General features: G+C 45.1%; 1 protein-coding gene across 6 annotated transcripts in view; it reads right to left on the bottom strand.

The window, feature by feature from the left end:
* Positions 1-20,009, bottom strand: part of Unc-115a (actin binding LIM protein Uncoordinated 115a) — a 593,933-nt gene that overhangs the window by 295,334 nt on the left and 278,590 nt on the right. For all 6 annotated transcript variants that reach the window (XM_075676601.1, XM_075676603.1, XM_075676600.1 and 3 more), the window contains one exon: positions 6,262-6,362. In XM_075676601.1, coding sequence (XP_075532716.1) covers positions 6,262-6,362 — 101 coding nt within the window. The remainder of the gene's footprint in view (positions 1-6,261; positions 6,363-20,009) is intronic.

Here is a 20,009-nt window from a genome sequence, read left to right as displayed (position 1 = left end):
TGTTGACAGGTAGCGAGATTTCTCGCAACACCCTTGAAGACAGCGGTGGCGTGATGGGTGTTCCCCATTGCTGAGCACTATAGCCAAACACATCAATTGCGCCGGGGGCGCCATTTGAACGTAGCGGTGTACGCACGTGGTGGCTTTCAACGAGGCATTGCATTTGCCGCACTCTCGGTGCCATGCTCTGCACCTGGTGCGCCTCGCGAGGAATGGCAGTTTGCTTCCACAAAGACGTGCGACAGCGTGTGTTCACTGGGCTCACTCAGACTCCATGGCAGACGTCCCTTATTACTTTGTTATTCAGAGTGTTTCAAAATGCTTCGATTGATGGATGTGGCGAAGGAAAGAAACTTTATTGAATAAAACAAAATATTAGGGCACGTGGTTGGGGCCCCTAGTCCAGGGCTGCACTGGCCTGCGGTTCGCTGGGCTTGAGCTAGGAGAGCCAGTTGGCTATCCTGATGTTATGCTAGTTGGCTATCCCAATGCCGCACCTCCCACTGTCTGTTAAAATCTTGTCTTTGTAGTTGTGTGGAATTTATATGCTTCGGTCTGTTTGGGCACATCCACGTGATATGCAGTAACGTTAGGTGGTCGCCACACTACGGGCATTTGTCAGTGTATCGTGTGTGGTAAATACAGCTAAGTGTATGTAAGTTTGGGTAAGTGTGTGTGTTTGAAGTCTGTGCCAACTCCTCGCCTGCTGACTGTTTAAATTTGGGTGCAGGCATCCATATTGCCTGCACTCCTCTCTTTGGTGTTCGAGGATGTCACGTGGTGTAGAGGGGGCTCATCATTTGGGATGTAGAGATCGCAATGGAAGTAGCGGCAAAACGAAGACACTGCCGAGGTTTACCCCACCAAGTGCTGATTTTGCCCCACTCTCAACTTCAACTGAGGCTGTAGCTGCTGTGGCCCTCCTCTGCCGCTACTTCGGCACAATAGAAGGCGCCGGCCTATCGCTAGTGGATCGTTTAGAATATGTTGAGGATGCCATGGTTAAGCACGCGGGTGCCAATAAGAAGCAGGGTACACTGCTGCAATACTTTCAGCCAAAGAAATAAACACTTCGTGTAAAGTTTCAAGTGAGTATTTACTGCGCCACGATTGGTTCATTGATTGATTTGTACAAGTTCTTAACATATTTTTTTATGTGATCTTATATATTGAATTCTGGCTATGTCGAACTATCTTGTAATCGCCACACTGTTCGATATATAGAGGTTCGACTGTATATCTTTCCGAGTTGCAGGGGCGATCGAGTTTCGGAGAGGGGAGGGAGAGCAGCTGTGGCACCCTGGACGGTAATTGCAAGGCACTTCGGGATTGTAAGGCGAAGAAAAAAAGTGTGGTAAAGGCCAGTGCTCGTATGGACTCGCAGGAAGCGATGGACCTCTTTCATGAACATTGTGGCCATGGTGTTCGTCCTGTTGGCGTTTTTGATAAAACTGCGATATATGCCCACGAATACCGCAATAATAACAAATTGTGTGGCATGAACGTCAGGTAAAGTAAAACGCAGGGGAAGGTGAACAGAATGCTAGAGATGCCAGATAGCTGTAAGCAGGGGCAGGGGCAGGAGGAGTTGTCTGAATGAAGGCTGGTTGCATAGCAGCAACCTGGACATTCGAGCTTGACGCTGTAGGAGGGGCACAGCTCGTAGTGCAAGGCATGGAGGACAGCTCCTCTTCGGCGATGTCACGGAGGCCAGCAACCGAAGATTGAAACCCGAGTGACAGGAGGATGGAGCAGGCTATGCTCTTGAAGCTCTTCAAGTATTAGAGCCCGAATCAGTATAGGCGGTTCCGTATACAAAGGACAACAAGTGTCAAAGGCATCAGGCTGTAAAAGGATGGCCTGCAAGTGCGTCCATGTGTCGGCAAGTCGCATGACATCGTCAACAGTTGTGGGAATCTTGACCGCCAGTGTGCTGAACGTAATGTGCCCAATGCCCTTTAGAATAGCAAACACAATCAGATTCTCTCATGGTGGCGTCAACACAGCAACAAAGGGTAAGAACATCTTTGATAAAAGAAGTGTATGTTCCGCCAGGATGTTACATGTGTCCACCTAGCTTTTTCTCGACCTCCTCAGAGCGGATGTTTGAGGTGCTGAAAATCTGCCGAAGCTGGTGTCTGAACGCCACCCAGTCAGGCAAAGTGCTCTCAATGTTAAGAAACCAAGTCTTAGCAACGGTGAGGTAGAAGGCAATGTTTTGAAGCTTGTGAAAATCATCCCAACGGTTAAATTCAATCACTTGGTAATACCATATTTACTTGCATAATGATCGCACTCGCGTAATCATTGCACCCCTGAATTTTGTCGTCTAAATTCAAATTTTTTTATTTCCTGTGTAATGATCGCACCCCGAACTTGCTGCAGCGATATGTCGTGTGCCAAGTCTAGCTAATAATGACTGCGCTTACCATCTTTCGAATGCTACGCGAATGACTCTCAAGATAAACCAAGCGATCTGCATGCACCAAGCATTCTTAAGCAGATCCCCATTTCATTCCTTTCATCACTTTCCGCACTTCGATGACAAAAAAAAAAGCTACAGGCAAACTTGCATTTATGTGTAATGGTTGTGGTTAACAACAACAACAACAAAAAAGTAGTCTTTCGATTCTTCTCGTCTGCACTCATGGCCACGCAACAAATCGTGAGCGGCAACGATAGTGGCCATGTTTACACTGATACGTTAGAAGTGCACCCTATTTATACACCGATGCTTGTAACGCAGCCAAGATATTCGCCCACCCTTAACGTATTAGGATAGCAGTGAAGACAAATGCCACAGTTTCCGCAGCATGCCTGATACACGTACGTACTGTACTCACGAGAAGAAGAAAAATTGCGTTCGGCTTCCTCTACTGGCTGCCATTTTTGTTTTGGTGTCCTGCACTACATACAGTGGCAACTGCCTATTTGTTGACCTGTTGTCATTCCGCAGCAAACGTGGGATGAAAAAAAAAAGTTTTTCTTTTCGCGGGACATTTGACCCGCGTAATGATAACACCCCTGAATTTGCATCAATTTTCTTGACGAAAAAGTATGATCATTATGCGAGTAAATACAGTAATTGTCCAGCCAGACTTCAACATAGTCACCCTGGAGGCCAGAAAACATGATAGAATTGCACTGCCTAACGCTGACAGTCCATGCGGGTGTGACCAGTTGGGCAGAGATGGTGACGATGGAGGCTGCTAGTGGCTCTTCTTCGGGTATGGCAGCGGAAAAGTGAAGCAAGCAGCGACCTGAACGAAGCTCCAGGGAAACTCAAAGTCGCAGAGGACCAAGGGATCGAGAGAAACCTCCACCACTTGCAAGGTGGCTGTTATACCTTGGCACTTTATTCAGCAGGGCTGCATGCCGAGAAGAATGATGCTGGCCATAATGATGAATATATACAGATGAAGAAGAAGGGTGACTATAATGCTCAGAGTATGTGCACCTGTGCTGAACGTTGTGCCCTTGTCATTGTTGCCTTGGAAACGTGGATCACTCCCCTGCAGTCGTATCCATAGAGGCTTCTCTGGGCGCAGGCGGTGCCATTTGGAACTCGGCTCACCAAAAGCTGACCATTGTCACTTACTAGGATGATGAGGGGATCAGGCAAGGGTATATCGCCGTGACTTATGGAGGGAGAAGCAACGGAATCGAGCCATTTCCCACATTTGCAAAGTGAGAGTTGTGCATCAGTTATGGGAAATTGGGAGATGCATTAAACTCGGATTAAGAGAGCATGAGCGATCTCTTCCGGGGCGTCCTGGTTATTACACTTGGACTGTGCACTGCCGAGACTGAGTGCGGTTGATTTCATGACTGCAGCAGTCGAGAAGACCCATAAGGCACATGAAATTTGAGACATTCCATATCGGGTCAAGGGGTGTGCTAGCCACCCTTCAATTAATCTTTCAGACAAGGAATACCACGGTGTCTACCAAGTTGACATTTCCAAATTCCCTGAGTTTTCCAGGTTTTCCCTGAGTGCCTTTGCCCATTTCCCTGAGTGATGCAGAACTATGTTTTATGTCAAGACGGGCTGAAACCACATTGCTTGATGATGTCACTCTCGAGTAAGCACATGAAAAAAATTAAAAAGCGACTTAATCCAATTTGAATACTAAGGAGTAGTGTTTATGTTATTCAAAAAGAGAATAGAAGGCAGGGGTTAGTAAAATGCGCAGCAAATAAAGTGTCCTCGAAAGAAATTGCGAATAAGTTGGACATTCACAAATACAAATAAAAAGGAGACGCACATAGAAGCAAATATATCCGAATATGAGCTATTTCTATCAACTGATAGCAAGCTCAGTGGTAGGCCCGAACTCTGTCACAATTGTGATTCTCTCTCAACCGCTCGTAAGTCAACCTCAACTGTCCTGACATATTCTCAGCCAGCGCACAACGCCTGAGTGTTGTGTTTCACTGCTTTAAAGAGTTTATTTTGGTTTGGATGCGGGACACCTGCATCTCGGCATCAGCCAAAACTTTGTTTTTTGAGCTCAAGCTCCTTCAAAGCGGCGGCAGCAAGGTTCTTTTCCCGTTTATTCCTCAATGCGTACATCATTTTTGTTCTTGTCCTCCTTCTGGCACTCGTTCGCCCCAATGACCATTTGAAGCATCTTGGTCAGTTGCACAGTCCACGGCCGATTTTTAGAACGCCCTAGGGGTCGCGAAAACGTTCGAAAAATCGGCCAGTAGGAAAAAAATTAATGCGTGTCATTTACTGCCCTTACGGGCTCAAACCGCCACAGGCACGTTCGAAAACGCTCTGAAGGACTGTCTGTACACATATTAGGCATATCGGCGCTCGTACTGTGACAGGAAATACCGGGTGCACGTGTGTATAATTAAGGAATACATACTGTTTTCCGTGGCAATAGCCCCTTCCCACGCTTGTTATGCTTCACTGCAATACTTTTGCGTATGCTTCACCATGTAACATTTCTGTACAGAGGCGAAGCTGACCTTCGGGGGAACTGGCATTATGCAACGCACCGTTTTTTCTAACTAAGTTTCTCAGACAATCGCGAGGACCACAAACGCGGAACCCGTGCCATTGCTGAGAGCAGCTAATTCTTTCAATAAAAAACTCGGCACCCAACGGCAAGAAGCTTCATAGCGAACGTCGAAGCAGCTAGGCCTAGCGTTACCGCAGTGGTGGCAACGGCTGCCAGCGGATCTGCATGCGAGAGTGCTGGTTCGAGGTGGCGAAGTTATGATTATTGCCGTTTCAGACCTGCGGTCACGGCAAAACGTCCGGAAAATCGGACGGCGAAGGGTTCTTGCGTTCGGAATTTCACACGTTCTGATACGTTGACTCTATGGGGTACGTGGCGGTGCCGCGAAACTATGCAAATTATCAGGAATCCGGAAAGTCGGTCGTTGACTGCACACTGGCAACTCATCCAGCCAACGACAGGGCGTCAAAGACGATTCATTGCGATTCCTGTCTGTTGCTCGAGCCAGCATTACCGCGACTTTCGACCCTTCCAATAAAATTGCCGCTAATTTTCCCTGATATTGGCCCAAATTCCCCGAGTTTTCCCCGACTTTTTCCAGACTACTCAAAATCCCTGAAAATTCCCGGTTTTCCCGGTTGGTAGACACCCTGAATACATTTATTTATGCTCCACTTGTAACACAAAAATGTAAATCATGCTGTTTATGTACGCTTGTGTCTTTGGAGCCGTGACGGTGACATAATATTCCATAAGGTTTTTTTTTTAATTTTTTCTATAAACTCAGTCTGCACTCGCCTCTTACCTTGTGTCTCTTATTGTTCCGCCTTTGTCCTATGCATCCATACTACCTTGCCCAGCTATCAACCCTATTAAAGGGATTACTTAAGAACATAATAACACGAGAGATAGTGTAAAAAACTAAAAGAACGCCTAAGAACATAAGGTCACTATTTGAAATTAAAACTGAGGATTGAAATAAGGGCAAATTGTCTAACGTTACAAAGCACAACACATCAATGCCACCCCTCGCTTTCCTGCTCCATGCATGCAGGGTTCTACACTAAGCAGACCCACCAATGACTTAAAAAATACCTTTAGTATTACATGGCTACCACAAAGTGTTGATAAAAGTAAACACAGATAATACATTCAGCTGCTAGTTCCCAATTTGCTCTGAATACCAACAAAAATGAGGTATAAAATAATGGCTTCAAGTGCATATGGCTTCATTTTAAAATACACAGCACAATAAAGACAGTGGCATGCAACAAGCGGACATGCTCTCTACCTGCTCCTCAGCAACCGTGTCTTTGCATGTGTCATCCAGTTTCCTATCCTCCACTTTGCCATCAGGCCCTGGACCACAGCGCGGATGCCAGATGGCACCTCCTGCATGTTGATAAAATCAGCATTGCTGGCAACTGCTTCAGTTTTCCAATACCATGTCACATGTGCCCACTTTGTTCAAGCATCTCAATTCAGCAACAAACATAGCACGAGCCAAGAGGATCTAGTAGAACATCCTGGATGCTTTTGCTGTTTATACAGTAGTGCAGTGCCAATCAATAATAATAATTTCTTTATTTCCATCAGTGATGGAGGAGACTGTGGGTAAAAGTCGCTTTAGAGGCAAGCGACTTGACTAGAGCCCGCAGCCTCCTTTACAAGGCAAACAGCGATTCAACAGGAGACACATATATACATAGCAATTGACTATATGTGAAATATGGACAAAAAGTAAACGCAAAAAACACAACTTATCTGAAAAACGTTCTTCAATTATTTAAGAAAGATTGAGTGACAAAATGTTCACGTAAAGCTCGTACACCAGTTATATAGATATCAAGACCTGATTTCAGAAACAAATTTAAAAGTGTTGGTAGTGTGTATGATATCTTTTGTGTAGAATAATTGGCACGCGGAGTGACCACCTTCCACTGTTCCGTACACCTTGTGATGCAAGAATGTGTGTTCCTGGTGAGATTAGATAACTCATGAAGAAACGTTAAGTTCTCTTTTACCTCCCACTTGTGCTGTTTCATTGCATGCAAGCATGTTTTTCATTGAACTATAAGTCATAAGAGGACAATATCCTTCAACAGGCAAAAATTTTGTTGTAGGAAAAAGTAAAAATAAAGGTGGGGGGGGGGGAATGCATCCAGCCTCACACAACACACACAGAAGGCTAACAGTACAGATTGCCTACATCGAGAGAGAGAGAGAGAGAGAGAGAGAGAGAGAGAGGACGAAGGAAAGGCAGGGAGGTTAACCAGACAGTGCCGTTTGCTACCCTACACGTGGAGAGGGGGAGTGAAAGAGAGGAATACATGAGTATATATCACACTTTCACATGCACTAAGTTAGGTGCAGGATGTCTACAGTTGGGCACTCAAGTCTGTTGCCTTCAGAAGGAGCGTCCGAATCGCTTTCTGGGCTAATGAACTGTGAGGCCAGGCTCCCAAGATCTTTGCTTCTGTGAGTGGCCTATCGTCCAGTCTATTCAAGGCACATTGGAGAGTGACATTGGTTATCAAAGCGAGAACAGTGGTACTGAAGATGACTGATGGTCTCTTCACACTTGCACTTAGTGCACATCGGTGAGTCCGTCATTCCAATACGAAGCTGTAGGAGCTAGTGAATGTTACTCCTACCCACAGCCAACACAGCAGTGTTGCGTCACTTCGTGCAAGGTTTGCTGGTAATTTCAGTTTCAGTGATGGGTCGAGGCTGTATAAACAACAGAGTTCTGTGGTGTATGCCAGTAACTGAACTTGATGGTACGAGCAAGACTGCGAAGCTCTCTTGCTGAGTCTACTCTCGATAAAGGTATAAGGAGTGTCGGTGCTCCAGTATGGGCATGTTGGGCAGCATCATCAGCGAGGTAATTACCAACGATGCCACAATGTCCCAGCAGCCACTGAAAGATTATGTCATGTCCTCATTCAGAAGTGCAGTGGCAATTTCATTGATTTGGGACACCAGCTGTTCGTAATTACCACGTAGTAAGCCTTGCAAGCTTTGGAGGGCTGCTCTCGAATCACAAAATATTGCACATTTGCTAGGCAGTTCTTTTTCAATGTATTCAACACATTGAAAGCTTACATCAAAAAAGGTGTTGGACATTGGAGCTATCCACGAAGGTTCCTCATCATCAACACAAGATGTTTTTCCCTCACTAGAGCCCAGAGTCAAAGAAAAAGGTGTCCTCTGATTTGCGGCACTGTATCCTAAGGATTAACAAGAACCAATAAGCTTTAGAATAGTAAGCTGTTGGGCTAGTTGGTTTGACATATTGTAGCACTCTTCAATGAAGCACACTAAACACACTGGTTTATTGTGGGCGAACTTGTGCCCGGAAACTCCCCCCCAATATTAAGCATTCACACACTTTAAAAGAGTTAACAGGAGCTTATTCCACAGTCAACCGCGTCTCTTCGCCGAACGCACTTTTCACGTGCCCCGAAGGCCAAGAGCCACGCCGTGGCTTCTCGTTGGACGGCAGACTCGGGCACTGCCGTGAGCGCGTGCACGGGAGACGCGCGCTGTATCGCCATGCGTAAGGCGTTGCTGGCGCTCTTCTAATGGCGATGCGACGAGTAATGGGTTTTAGCGATGAGACGCTTGGAAAGGTGCCTCAAGAGAGTGCTCGTAACTGGCATGTGGAGAGCTCTCTGCAGCAATATCTTGCAAAGGGAGCACGGAAGTGTGGCCTCCTTTTGGTCTCTTTTCTGCCACACTTCTGCGGTCCCCTTTGGAAAATGTAACAAGAACAAACTTCACCCCAAGAGTGTTTTGATACAGAGAGAAAAAAAAAAGATGAAAAAAATTAACAGTAGAAGCATAAATGTAATGCACCCAGCCCACTAATTTTTCGAGCACAAATGAGAAATTAAAGTTTTATTGCTCTGCCAGGAGGCTTATGCTTTCTCAGTGTTCCATCCAAGTACTAAAATGACAAATTACAGAAAGCAGATGTAAAATGCTTGCATATGAAATAAGCATTGGTGCCTAAACATTTGCACCAGCATAACATGGCAGACTTGTACATATGCACTATCTTCTGGAGTTGAGATTTGTGTAGCTTGAGTAGCTAGCGGTTAAGACATGGTGGTGTACATTGCACTTGCTTCTATCTTAATTTACCATGTTACTTGTTCTTCATTGCATTAAAAAAAAATAAATGGTGTAATCAGCTTTCATTTATTCTCATTCCACATCAAGAAAGACAGTGGTGATGTACTGCTGTCCTTGGAGTAAGTTGTCACGTATTGATACTGTTACACATTAATGAAATATGATGCTAATGTTTTCGTTAAGTGCTTTGATATCCGTCTATCAGGTGGAATTACAGCAGGCACTGTGTTAGCAGATGCCAGAATGTTCTACTAAAAGCCTTCTTGAGGATACGCATGTAGTGGGATGTAGCTATCTTGTGCTCATCCATGCAAATGTGACAATATGCGACACTAACCCAGGACAGGAATCTGAAAACACCACACAAGCCACACAAAAATAATGCAATCTTCCCACCAACTGTCACTTAAATTGTGGGTATTAAAAAGCAACCATCAGAGCATTACCAACGCCATGCTTACACAGCCAGCCACCTCATATTGGCTAATAGAACCCCACTTGGCTCCACCACAAAGGTGACTTCAAAGTGCATCAAATAGCAGTGCCTAGGTCTGGTTGCAAAGTTCCCGTCATCTGTGAAGAGCGGGGAGTTGAAAAAAAGCAGGCTGGACATCCAACAGGCCCAGGTGTGCTACCTGAAACTTTGCAAAGCTGTCACCTATAAAAATTGCCACCCTTACAGAATGTTGGGTCAGTGGCACCTGTTGCTTTCTACGACAAGAACAGTGCACTCCTCAGATACATCAGTGGCGCCCTTCTCTGTCCCAATGTCGTCCACCTTCGCAATGTTAGGGAAGGCAGCAACTGGGCGCAAGGGAAACTGACGATCACGGCTCAACCTCGCGTGCCATCTATGAAGGAAAGCGGGGAGGTAGCGTGGGAGCAATGGTGGGTCGCTTCGACTCTGCCAACAAGTGCGTACTTTGCACGGCCATGTGCAGTCGCATGCGCCTTATCTTTAAAGGGACCTGAAAACAGCCCACACCTTTGTGCGAGCCGTGTTCTAGCCGCTCTTGCAATAAAGCGATTGAAGGCACGAAGGTCACTTCGCTCGCTGCTGCTGCCGCATTTGCTCACAGCAGCAGTTTGACAGCGTGTCCATTCTCATCGAGTGTGATGTGTTCATGTTTGCTTATGTGCGCTGACACCATGCTTGTTGTTTCAGCTAGTAAGCAAATGTATTTGATAAATCTACTATTCTTACTTCATATAGCTGTCTACTAATTTGCTATTGCAATTGATGTTCGCGTTTTAGGTGAAACTGCGACTTTTTTTTCTTTTTCACGAAAACTAATTGTTTCCAGATATGAGAATATAAATTATCGAAAACCCGTTCTTCAAACCATTTCCATGTTACCGCTTTTGGGACTGCACTATTACAACCCTCGATACTACAGTATAGTATATCATTTTAGTGCGAGAACAAAGGGTGTCTATTTCTACTTGCGCATTGATTTTATGATGTATGCTCGTCATTTCGCCTGTTTGTATAATTACAGATTCCCATCCTAAATGAACTCACAGGACCAAATCGTACGACCAAGATAAATGCATGTGCACCAGTGGAAAAACAACAGCACAAGCAGTGGTCACTGATTCTCTCATTGGAGAAACAAAGATTGCAGTCTTTTATTGCTTATACGTGGCAGCTGATTAGACCCCAAGAAGGTGAGGCTGAGGGTAGAATAAGTAAGTAAAAAAAAAAAATTCTTTACTTACAGGCCGGGCCTGGTCACGCACACATGGGCCATGGTTAAGCTTAGTAATGAGCGCCTGGGCCCCACCATGGTGTTGCGGGCCCGGGCTGAGAAATCAGGCCTGTGCAGTGCTCTAGGCAAGACTTCAAAGTCTGAACAAAATGTCGAGATGAGTTAGATATCTGCATTGCGATGGTGTGGAAGAGATTGGAAAACTGCTTGAATGGTGGAAAACTCGGCAAAAGGTTCCCTAGACTGTCTTCAATTTCAAAAAGTAATCTTTTCATAGCAATCAGAAGTGCAAGCAGTGAAAAAATTTCAGTCAAACTGGTTACATTGTTTTAATAATAATATTTGGGGTTTTACATGCCAAAACCACTTTCTGATTATGAGGCACGCCGTAGTGGAGGACTCCGGAAATTTTGACCACCTGGGGTTCTTTAACGTGCACCTAAATCTAAGCACACGGGTGTTTTCGCATTTCGCCCCCATCGAAATGCGGCCGCCGTGGCCGGGATTCGATCCCGCGACCTCGTGCTCAGCAGCCCAACACCATAGCCACTGAGCAACCACGGCGGGTGGTTACATTGTTTTCAAAAGCGGAGGTTGTGCTTAAGGCCGAGTTGTTGAACAATCTTGTTTCTGCACAAAAATATGTACTTTCAGCAGCAGTGAATGTGTGCTGCCTTGCACTGCCTTGTCTGCGATCCCTTTAAAGCAAGAAAAAAAATTATATTTTACATGCTTTTCTAAAATACCAATGATCATTACCATGACAGCAAATAAATACCAGAATATTCAGTTACAATTTAAGGAACAGTGCAACTTGCTATTTGTCTCCACTTTTTTCTTCATTCAAGCAAATTGAGTAACATGCAACGACTTAAAATTATTTTAACACAATTGAATTCCAACTACTCCACAATTTTTAGATAAAAATTTAAGCCTACCCGGATGCTGCAGAATCTTTCAAAGTTGGTGAAAGGGTGTGGTCCTTACATTTCTATCTAACAAAAGCAATGCCAAAAGAACATGACAGAACAGAAACGCGGAAACGCACCAGTAGTCAGTGACACTGTAAGGGTTAAGAATTTGCAGTGGTCATTGACATTCCCATTGCTTTGGTTATATGAGACATACACTGTCTCCGGTATTCGCCCATTTTCATATGGCACTCACCTGTCAGGATCGGCCATGACTATGACAACATGACGACTGTATGACAAAGATACAGTGACAACAACGGAACGATACAGGTGATATAACAAAAACATGACAAAGGGGTGACTGTTCTCAAAAGATGGCGATAGTAGAACAACGATAGCGTGACAACAACAGAAGACAAGGAAGGCATGAAGACAATGAGATTACTACTAGATGACCATGGTGCAACAACGACGGTATGAGAACAATTTGATGAAGATAAAATGACGATGGAACAACCACAATGACAATGATGACGGTATGACAATGAATGCATGACAAAGTGTGTATGACAACAACACAATGAGGACGATAGAATGACAATGGTGGCATAATCACAACTGAATGATGGTATGAATACGAGAGAATGAATTCGATGAAACAAAAATGGTACTACAGCATCAGGATGACGTTTCTGAAGTGATAAGACGACAGTATGACAATGGCATAATGATGATGGGATAACTGTATGACAACGAAAGTGAAGGCATAACAGGAGTCTGATGGCAAATTTGCAATGGGGACTAATTAATGACCACAATGGAATCACAACAACACTATGACAACGAAGGCATGACAAAGACTGTGTGACCACACAATGATGACGATGGCATGCCAACAGTATGAGAGCAACAGTGTGGCAACTGCATTGCAATGGCTATTACTATGTGATAACTGCGCAGTCCTGGGCCATGCCGGCCAACAAACTGAAGATAATGCACGCAGTTGGGTGCATTTCAGACTGAAAAAACCGGGACGCATGTGCTGTGTTTATTCGCTTGAACTGCGACGCCACCAGAAAAACAACTAATCTTGTCACATCCCTCCCTGCTTTATTTAGATAGGGTCAAAACCGTGTTTAAGGCTGTTAAGGCGAGCAGTGCAAGACGGGTCCTCGCACCCCCGTACTTCGAAGTAAAACAGGATTGCTGGGAGCTATGATAGCAGGCTGTGTGGTTTTCCTTGGCAACCCTTCCCCAGAATCTTGCCTAGGATTGGTATGGTCAGGGCAGTCTGGAGTTGCCTGCCTCTGTCGTCCCGAGGCTTGGAGCTAACTCCGAAGCTACGAGACTGTTGGAATGGTAGTCTTGGTGGGGCAGCCAGGTGTGATCCAAGTGTCATGTAATCCAGGTGTCATGAACAGTCTCTTGTATTCCTGGTAATAGGGCACATTAGAATGGTTGCCACTATGTCATTATCCAAGGCACGATACCAAACATGGCTACACACAACAGCCTTCATTTTGGCCACTCCTGGGTGACTCATGCAGCAAATGGAGAACTTCACCTTGCAAGGAGGTTGGCACAAAGGCCCTGTTGTGCCACAACACAGTTCCCTCAGACACTTAAGGAATGGAAGTCAGCTTCGTATGTTCTTCCATGTGACCCATGGTTCGGCTGGCAACCTGATCATAATGCTGCTCTTACTTGGGACAGTACTGGATCCCAGGCAGTGGCTGTAGGAATGGCATTTGGAGACAACAGCCTGGGCCAGACTCCTTCAAGTCTAAAAACGCCCGTGGGACAGCCAACAAGAAAATGGGCAATTGGTAGTGGTAGCCGGCTTAACCGGCACGGGCAGTTTGGGAACCAGGACTGTACCTCAGGATATAGCTGTACCCAGACAACAGCAGGGTCTACCTCATCACCCTTGGAGAGCAAGATTCTGGATTGCCTCAAAACGCCAGCCCCGCAAGGTATTGCCTCAACTTTGCGACTCCAATACCTAAGTGGCTATAGTTTTTCTCAGGGGTAACCAGGCTGTGACAAGCAAATGCAATGGGGCACTCTTCTACAGATGGTTCCCATTGAGTCAGTACTGCTCGAATGCCAAGGGGAGATGCCTCAGTGATAAGCACAGTTGACAATTTGGTATCAAAGGGCACCAGTACTGCAGCAGAGGCCAATAGCTCTATGCTTTTATGGAATGTGAGGTCTTTATCAGCTGTCCAGGGCTGACACCAACTCACTTTTGGGAGCATAAAGCACTGCAGATAGCTTTGGCAAAGACTTTCTCTAAAAGGTAACCAACCTTTGGTTAACTCAGACTTTCCTTGACCCCTCGGGATGCAGAGGCTTCCAGCCCAGCCTCTGTTTTGGATGGGCTTTTACACGGACCAGCCACACTAATGATATGGCCCAAGTTATGGTTTCGAGAATTCGCACATGAATAACTTCAGTCGCAGTCCCACAATTTTCAGGCGGTACAACACCTATTTGGCACACATTTTCCCAATGCTCTTTCATTAGCTCATTTGGTCTGAACATCACCAAATTACACTGATGTAGTCAAGGCCATGCAGAAGATTTTCTATCTCTCACTGAACTAGAGCTGGCAAAGCACTGAACGGCAGCCTTGTGTATTGGTACAAGCCTCTCAGATTGTTGATAGCGACTAGCTTTTGACATTCTTCACATAGTGGGACGGTTTCGCAAATCGAGCTTTGCAAACTTCTCGCAACCAGTCAGCCTTGCAAGAAGTTCCTCAATCCTGGGAATGGGATACAAATCGATCTGGGTTTATGGTAGTCCTGAAGTCGCTGCACACCCTAACTCGACCATCACGCTCCAATACAGTACGATGGGCGCAGCCTACTGGGACGTCTTCATGGGTTCAATAGCTCCTTTCCATTCATCCTATGCAGTTCTTCCATGAACTGATCGTGCAAAACAAACTGTGCCTTCAAAAAACAGCTTCACCTCCTTCTGGCAAGGATAATGAAGCAGCAACGCCATGAAATGAACCCAAATGCTCAGAGAAAACTTCGCAACATTGACTCAACACATCTTCTGCAGACTTCACAATGTTGACTGCCTCTGACAATACCTTGGTCAAAACCCTTCATCCAGCTTCTAAACAGCATAGGACATGGCCCCTTCCAAACAGCAGCAGCTGACACTCATTATTGCCAAGTTTGACAACTGCATGCAGCTTTTCTAGGGTAGATTTCATGTCGCCGAAGAAAATTCTCAGCTACATACTCGATCATTCCAAAAATGTTCATGGAATAAACTTAGTGAACTTGCACTCATTAACAGCTGATACAATTCTGCCCGTATCTCACTCCATATCAAGCAACATGCAGTACTCCTTCCATGCACATTGGGTCTGAACTTGTCTTTTGAACCATCCAAAGGTAAAAAACTTCGTGCCCCTCAAGCGGCACAAGCAGATTGTCCATGCTGTATACATGACTTGATCCACTACGAGCGTTTCTTCCCGAATGAACTTTCAAAACTCTTGCCAGGTGGCCTTTCTGGCCGCAGCTGTGACAAATGGTACTCCCATACCTGCACTGACGTTTCAGATGGCCTCTCCAGAAATGAAAACAGCAGCAGTTGTCATTTTGACTACCACTTGCTCTAGAGCTTCATCAGGTAGCACCTAAGCTTGCAGACTGCTCAATGGCTAAAACGCTGTCTTTAGATGAATTGAAGTACACGCCCATCCCCTCCAACAGCCTAGTTCACATGGGCACATCATTGATGCCACTCGCAATCTGGTCATGCAACATGCACTCTCGAAATGTTGCAAAATTGCAGTCTTTGGCCAATTACCTCGGCAACACAATGTAGTGACTTACGGTCTCCCCCTTTTTCTGATGCATCGAGAAAGATGGGAAATTCACAACCACTTCTGACACACAAGGGGTGTAGTGCTTGCCTAGTACAATGAAGATCTCTGTCAGTTTCGCTTGGCTGGTGTTCGGAGGTACCACACCAAGAAATATGACTGTAGACCGCAGCATGTCAAAAACACAGCTGTCTGCTCGTCACTTGGAATGTTGTTTGCGGTGAAGTACAGCTCGAATCGCTCACAATATTCTGCCTAATTCGATGTACTTGGGTTGAAGGTGTCCAGCTTCCCGATGACAGGCATGCTGGCATTTGATGTGCTCTGCCAGTTGGGTTCGTTAGTCCTCCTTGTCACCACTTGTGATAACTGCACAGTCTCCGGTCATGCTGACCATTGAACTGAAAAAATCACAAGCAGTTCGGCAGGTTTCGCACTGACCAAGTCGGGTCAAGTGTGCTGCATTTACTTCCTTGAACTTAGATGCCCCTTGGGTGCCAGAACAATGGGAATTGAATCGCGAAGCTGGAGCAATGGTGACAGAATGGCTGCGACAGCATCACAAAGATGGTATCACAACTAATGCACGACGGCAATCCCATGACGACAACAGCCCAACGAGTGTCTGATGACGAAGCTGGAATCCCGAAGATGCAACAACCACGAAATCAAAACCCTGAGCACATACCTAGTGGCCCAAGCTAGTAGGAAACTAGGGCCATTGGGTTGACATAAAAAGCTAGATGGATAGATACACTCAAAAGTGCTTGAAGTGGGTTAAGAAAGCCAATCACATTACATTTATTTTAAATGCATTTTTTCTTTTGGATGAAGGTCTGGCATGTTAAATTGAGCGGCCCTTATGTTGAAAGGAAAAAAATTGTTGACTACCTGACTGTGGCATGAAGCTACAAAGAAACTCAAGTTCAAACCCTAGAACAAAAAGAATTTTTACTTTACTGAAGGTTGCTGTCTGAGAAACGCATATAAATTTTCTTTGTTACTTCATGGCTAAAGTCAGGTGGACTACAATTTTTTCCCTTTCATAACACTTCCTTCACCTTGAGGGCTTCCGCAGAACTGACCTGGCCCTTGTGTTCATTACTTTCTGGCACTATGCCGCTCACTGGGAATTGAACAATCGCATCTCAACACTATGGAGAAAGAAAGCCATAAAATGAAGCTGAATAAAGCTATAAAAATGGCTTTGATGATGTGAGAACATGGTTGCATGTGAGCATTACTCTTTCATGCCACAATTTTATAATAGAGATAGCTTCTAGCGTCAGTGTATTATGAAGTTTTGAAAGCAAACAGACCAGCTTATTTAAAGTTGCATTTCTGCCATGTTTGTTGGCTCGAGTTCTCACATTGTATGTTGCAGTGGCTCACTGCAATTCAGAAATGCGATGAAATGGCTAGCGGTGTGCACATGAGAAGACACCTACGCATCTACGCACCTACGCAGACACCTGTGCGCAAGGCTATGCGTGCGTGCTTGCAATGGCCATTGCGATCATAACGCTTGTGCGATGAATGCTAGCAGTGGTGAACGCACACGTGTACATTTCCTAAAACAAACGTTCCATGCTACTGCTTTTTTCACGATTTCACAGTACCATGGCTCAAACTCGAATGACGCGACCTCCAATACCATGCGCGCGGGCTTTCTAACGGTTGCACCTGTGACAGCATGGCACATGCGCTAGAAGTGTGCTTGATTTCTATCCCAATAAAGCAGCCTAACCTTCTGTACTATGTTATCTATGTTGTAGGGGTGCGCAAATCGAAACTTTTGACACCAAACGAAAACTGCCAATGAGAAATTGAATTAAATCATTATTATTCGATTCGACACCAAATCAAATAGACCTTTATTATGTACGCTATCCAGATTTTGCACACCCCTACTAGTATTTAATTTCCGGAAAACTTATCTCCACAGTACGCCTGCAACCTTTCACTTTCCCTTTATTTGCTTCGAACATTCGAATTTATTGCTGCTGTCCCATCATAGAGTTCTACGACTGCAATATATTTGGGTAAACAACCAAATAAGTGGACATCAGCAATTGACAGATGGCAACTGTTGAAACAAATCCATATAATGAAAAATGTGTTTTGTGTGTGTGTGTGTGTGTGTGTGTGTGTGTGTGTGTGTGTGTGTGTGTGCGCGCGTGCGTGCGTGCGTGCACACGTATACATATGTCGTTAAGTGGCGCTTATCAGTTCAATCATAATGACTTCTTTTACTCCTTTTTTTAGCTGCAGAGGATACAGTGACATGCAAGCTGTATTCTTTGGGTTGCATTCCTTCTTTCAAGTGTTTGCTTGTCGAATTTCTTCGTGAATCTGACAAGTAAGCTGCTTAAGTAAGCTTCCAGTCAGAAGCTGGCAATGTCTGCCATATGCGATCCAACCCATTTTTATTTTTCTGTGAATTTCCTTCTCATGATCAGGGTTCCCAGTGATTAATTGACCTAGCTAAACATACTCCTTCACAGACTCCAGAGGCTGACTGGCGATACTGAACTCTTGTTCCTTTGCACGGCTGTTCATCATTATCTTTGTCTTCTGCATATTAATCTTCAACCTCACTCTTACACTTTCTCTCTTAAGGTCCTCAATCATGTATTGTAACTGTTGCTGAATAGAACCTGTCATCGGCAAACCAAAGGTCGCCGAGATATTCGCTGTCGATCTTCACTCCTAAGCCTCCCCAGTTTAATAGCTTGAATACTTCTTCCAAGCACGCAGAAAATAGCATTGCAGAGATTGTGTCTCCCTGTCTGACCTCTTTTTTTATAGGTATCTTTCTGCTTTTCTTGTGTAGAATTAAGGTAGCTATGGAACCTTTGCAGATATTTTCCAAGGTATTTACGTAAGCGTTCTGTACTCCTTGGTCACGTAGTGCCTCTATGACTGCTGGTATCTCTACTGAATCAAATGCTTTTTCGTAATCTATGAAAGCCATAGAGAGAGGCTTATTATACCCTGCAGATTTCTCGATAACCTGATTGATGACATGGATATGATCCATTGTCAAGTATCCCTTCCCGAAACCTGCCTGCTCCCTTGGTTGACTAAAGTCCAGTGTTGCCCTTATTCTATTTGAGATTATCTAGGTGAATATTTTATATAATACTGGGAGCAAGCTAACTTTTTAACGTCTCCCTTTTTGTGGATTAGTATAATGTTTGCATTCTTCCGGTTTTCTGGGACCCTTGCAGTCGATAGACACTTCGTATAGAGAGCCGCCAGTTTTCCAAGCATTATGTTTCCTCCATCTTTGATTACATTGACTTATTCCATCCTCCTGCTGCTGCTGCTCTTCCTCGTTTCATGTTTTGCAGGGCCCTTCTGACCTCATCGGTAGTTATAGGAGGAGTTTCTGTGTACTGTTCATTATTGTTTCGAATAGAGTGCTCCTGAATCCACTGGGTACTGTAAAGGTCAGTATAAAATTCTTCCGCTGCTTTTCTATATCTTTGAGATTGTTGATGATATTACCCTGCTCATCTTTCAGTGCATACATTTTGGTTTGTCCTATGCCAAGTTTCTTATATACTAGCTCTCATGTACTAGCTCAGACAATGCTGCTTAGCTTTGGCGACTGCAGAAGCTGGCGCGCATGCACCAGGACATGGCCGATGGCCTAGGAACATTTGTTTGCCACCCAAATCCCCATTCATTTTCATGCAGTCTACAAACAGTGCTAGGAAAAAAGAAAAAGGCGGTGCCCCTAACATAAACAAGATCTGTTTTAGGATGAATGAGGCTAATAGTAAGTGCTTGTCCTGTGTCGTTCTCCCCACTTGTGATCGTCTTCGTTGGCGCTGTTCCTTCGTAATTCAAATAGTGCTTTAGTTGGCTACACGCAAAGCCTTTTCATCGTGCATGTATATAAAAAGCACCCCTTTTTGGCACATTGTAAGGTGCGCAACAGGGGCTCTGCGTATTGTTAGCACCTAAGTAATGCAAACAAGTTTGCTGGGTGACTTATGAACGTAGAGGAATAGGCATCAGGTCACGCGGCACGTGCAGTCGAAACAAAACTGGTGTCAGCGGTGCCCACAACTCTTATTTCTATATATGTGCATGTGGTCCGAGTGCATTTTTACAATTGCTAGTAGGTACAGCGGGCAGTGGCATTTCTTGCGGTGCTCGATGTTTCTGCGTAGGTGCGAGTAAGAGTGGGTGCGAGAGACAAAATCTGGAGGCCTTTGCTCCTTGAATATGTGGCTCTGCCTAGGCACTACGGAGGAGGTTTCTTAGCGCGTGTTGTATGCGTTTGTCCCCTAGACATGCCGGCATTGCCTAGTGCAATCGAGTTTGTTTACACTCCGCCGCTGGCTGCCCGCACTGTGAGGCAGTGGGCACAGACGTCCCATTTGGTGATTGCTATGTCTGGAGGGGCAAGGTTCTGACT

Source organism: Dermacentor variabilis, unplaced genomic scaffold, assembly GCF_050947875.1.
Source record: "Dermacentor variabilis isolate Ectoservices unplaced genomic scaffold, ASM5094787v1 scaffold_12, whole genome shotgun sequence".
Classification (NCBI taxonomy): Eukaryota; Metazoa; Arthropoda; class Arachnida; order Ixodida; family Ixodidae; genus Dermacentor; species Dermacentor variabilis.
The sequence above is the reverse complement of the archived record's forward strand: the minus strand, read 5'-3'. Positions and strand labels throughout refer to the sequence as shown.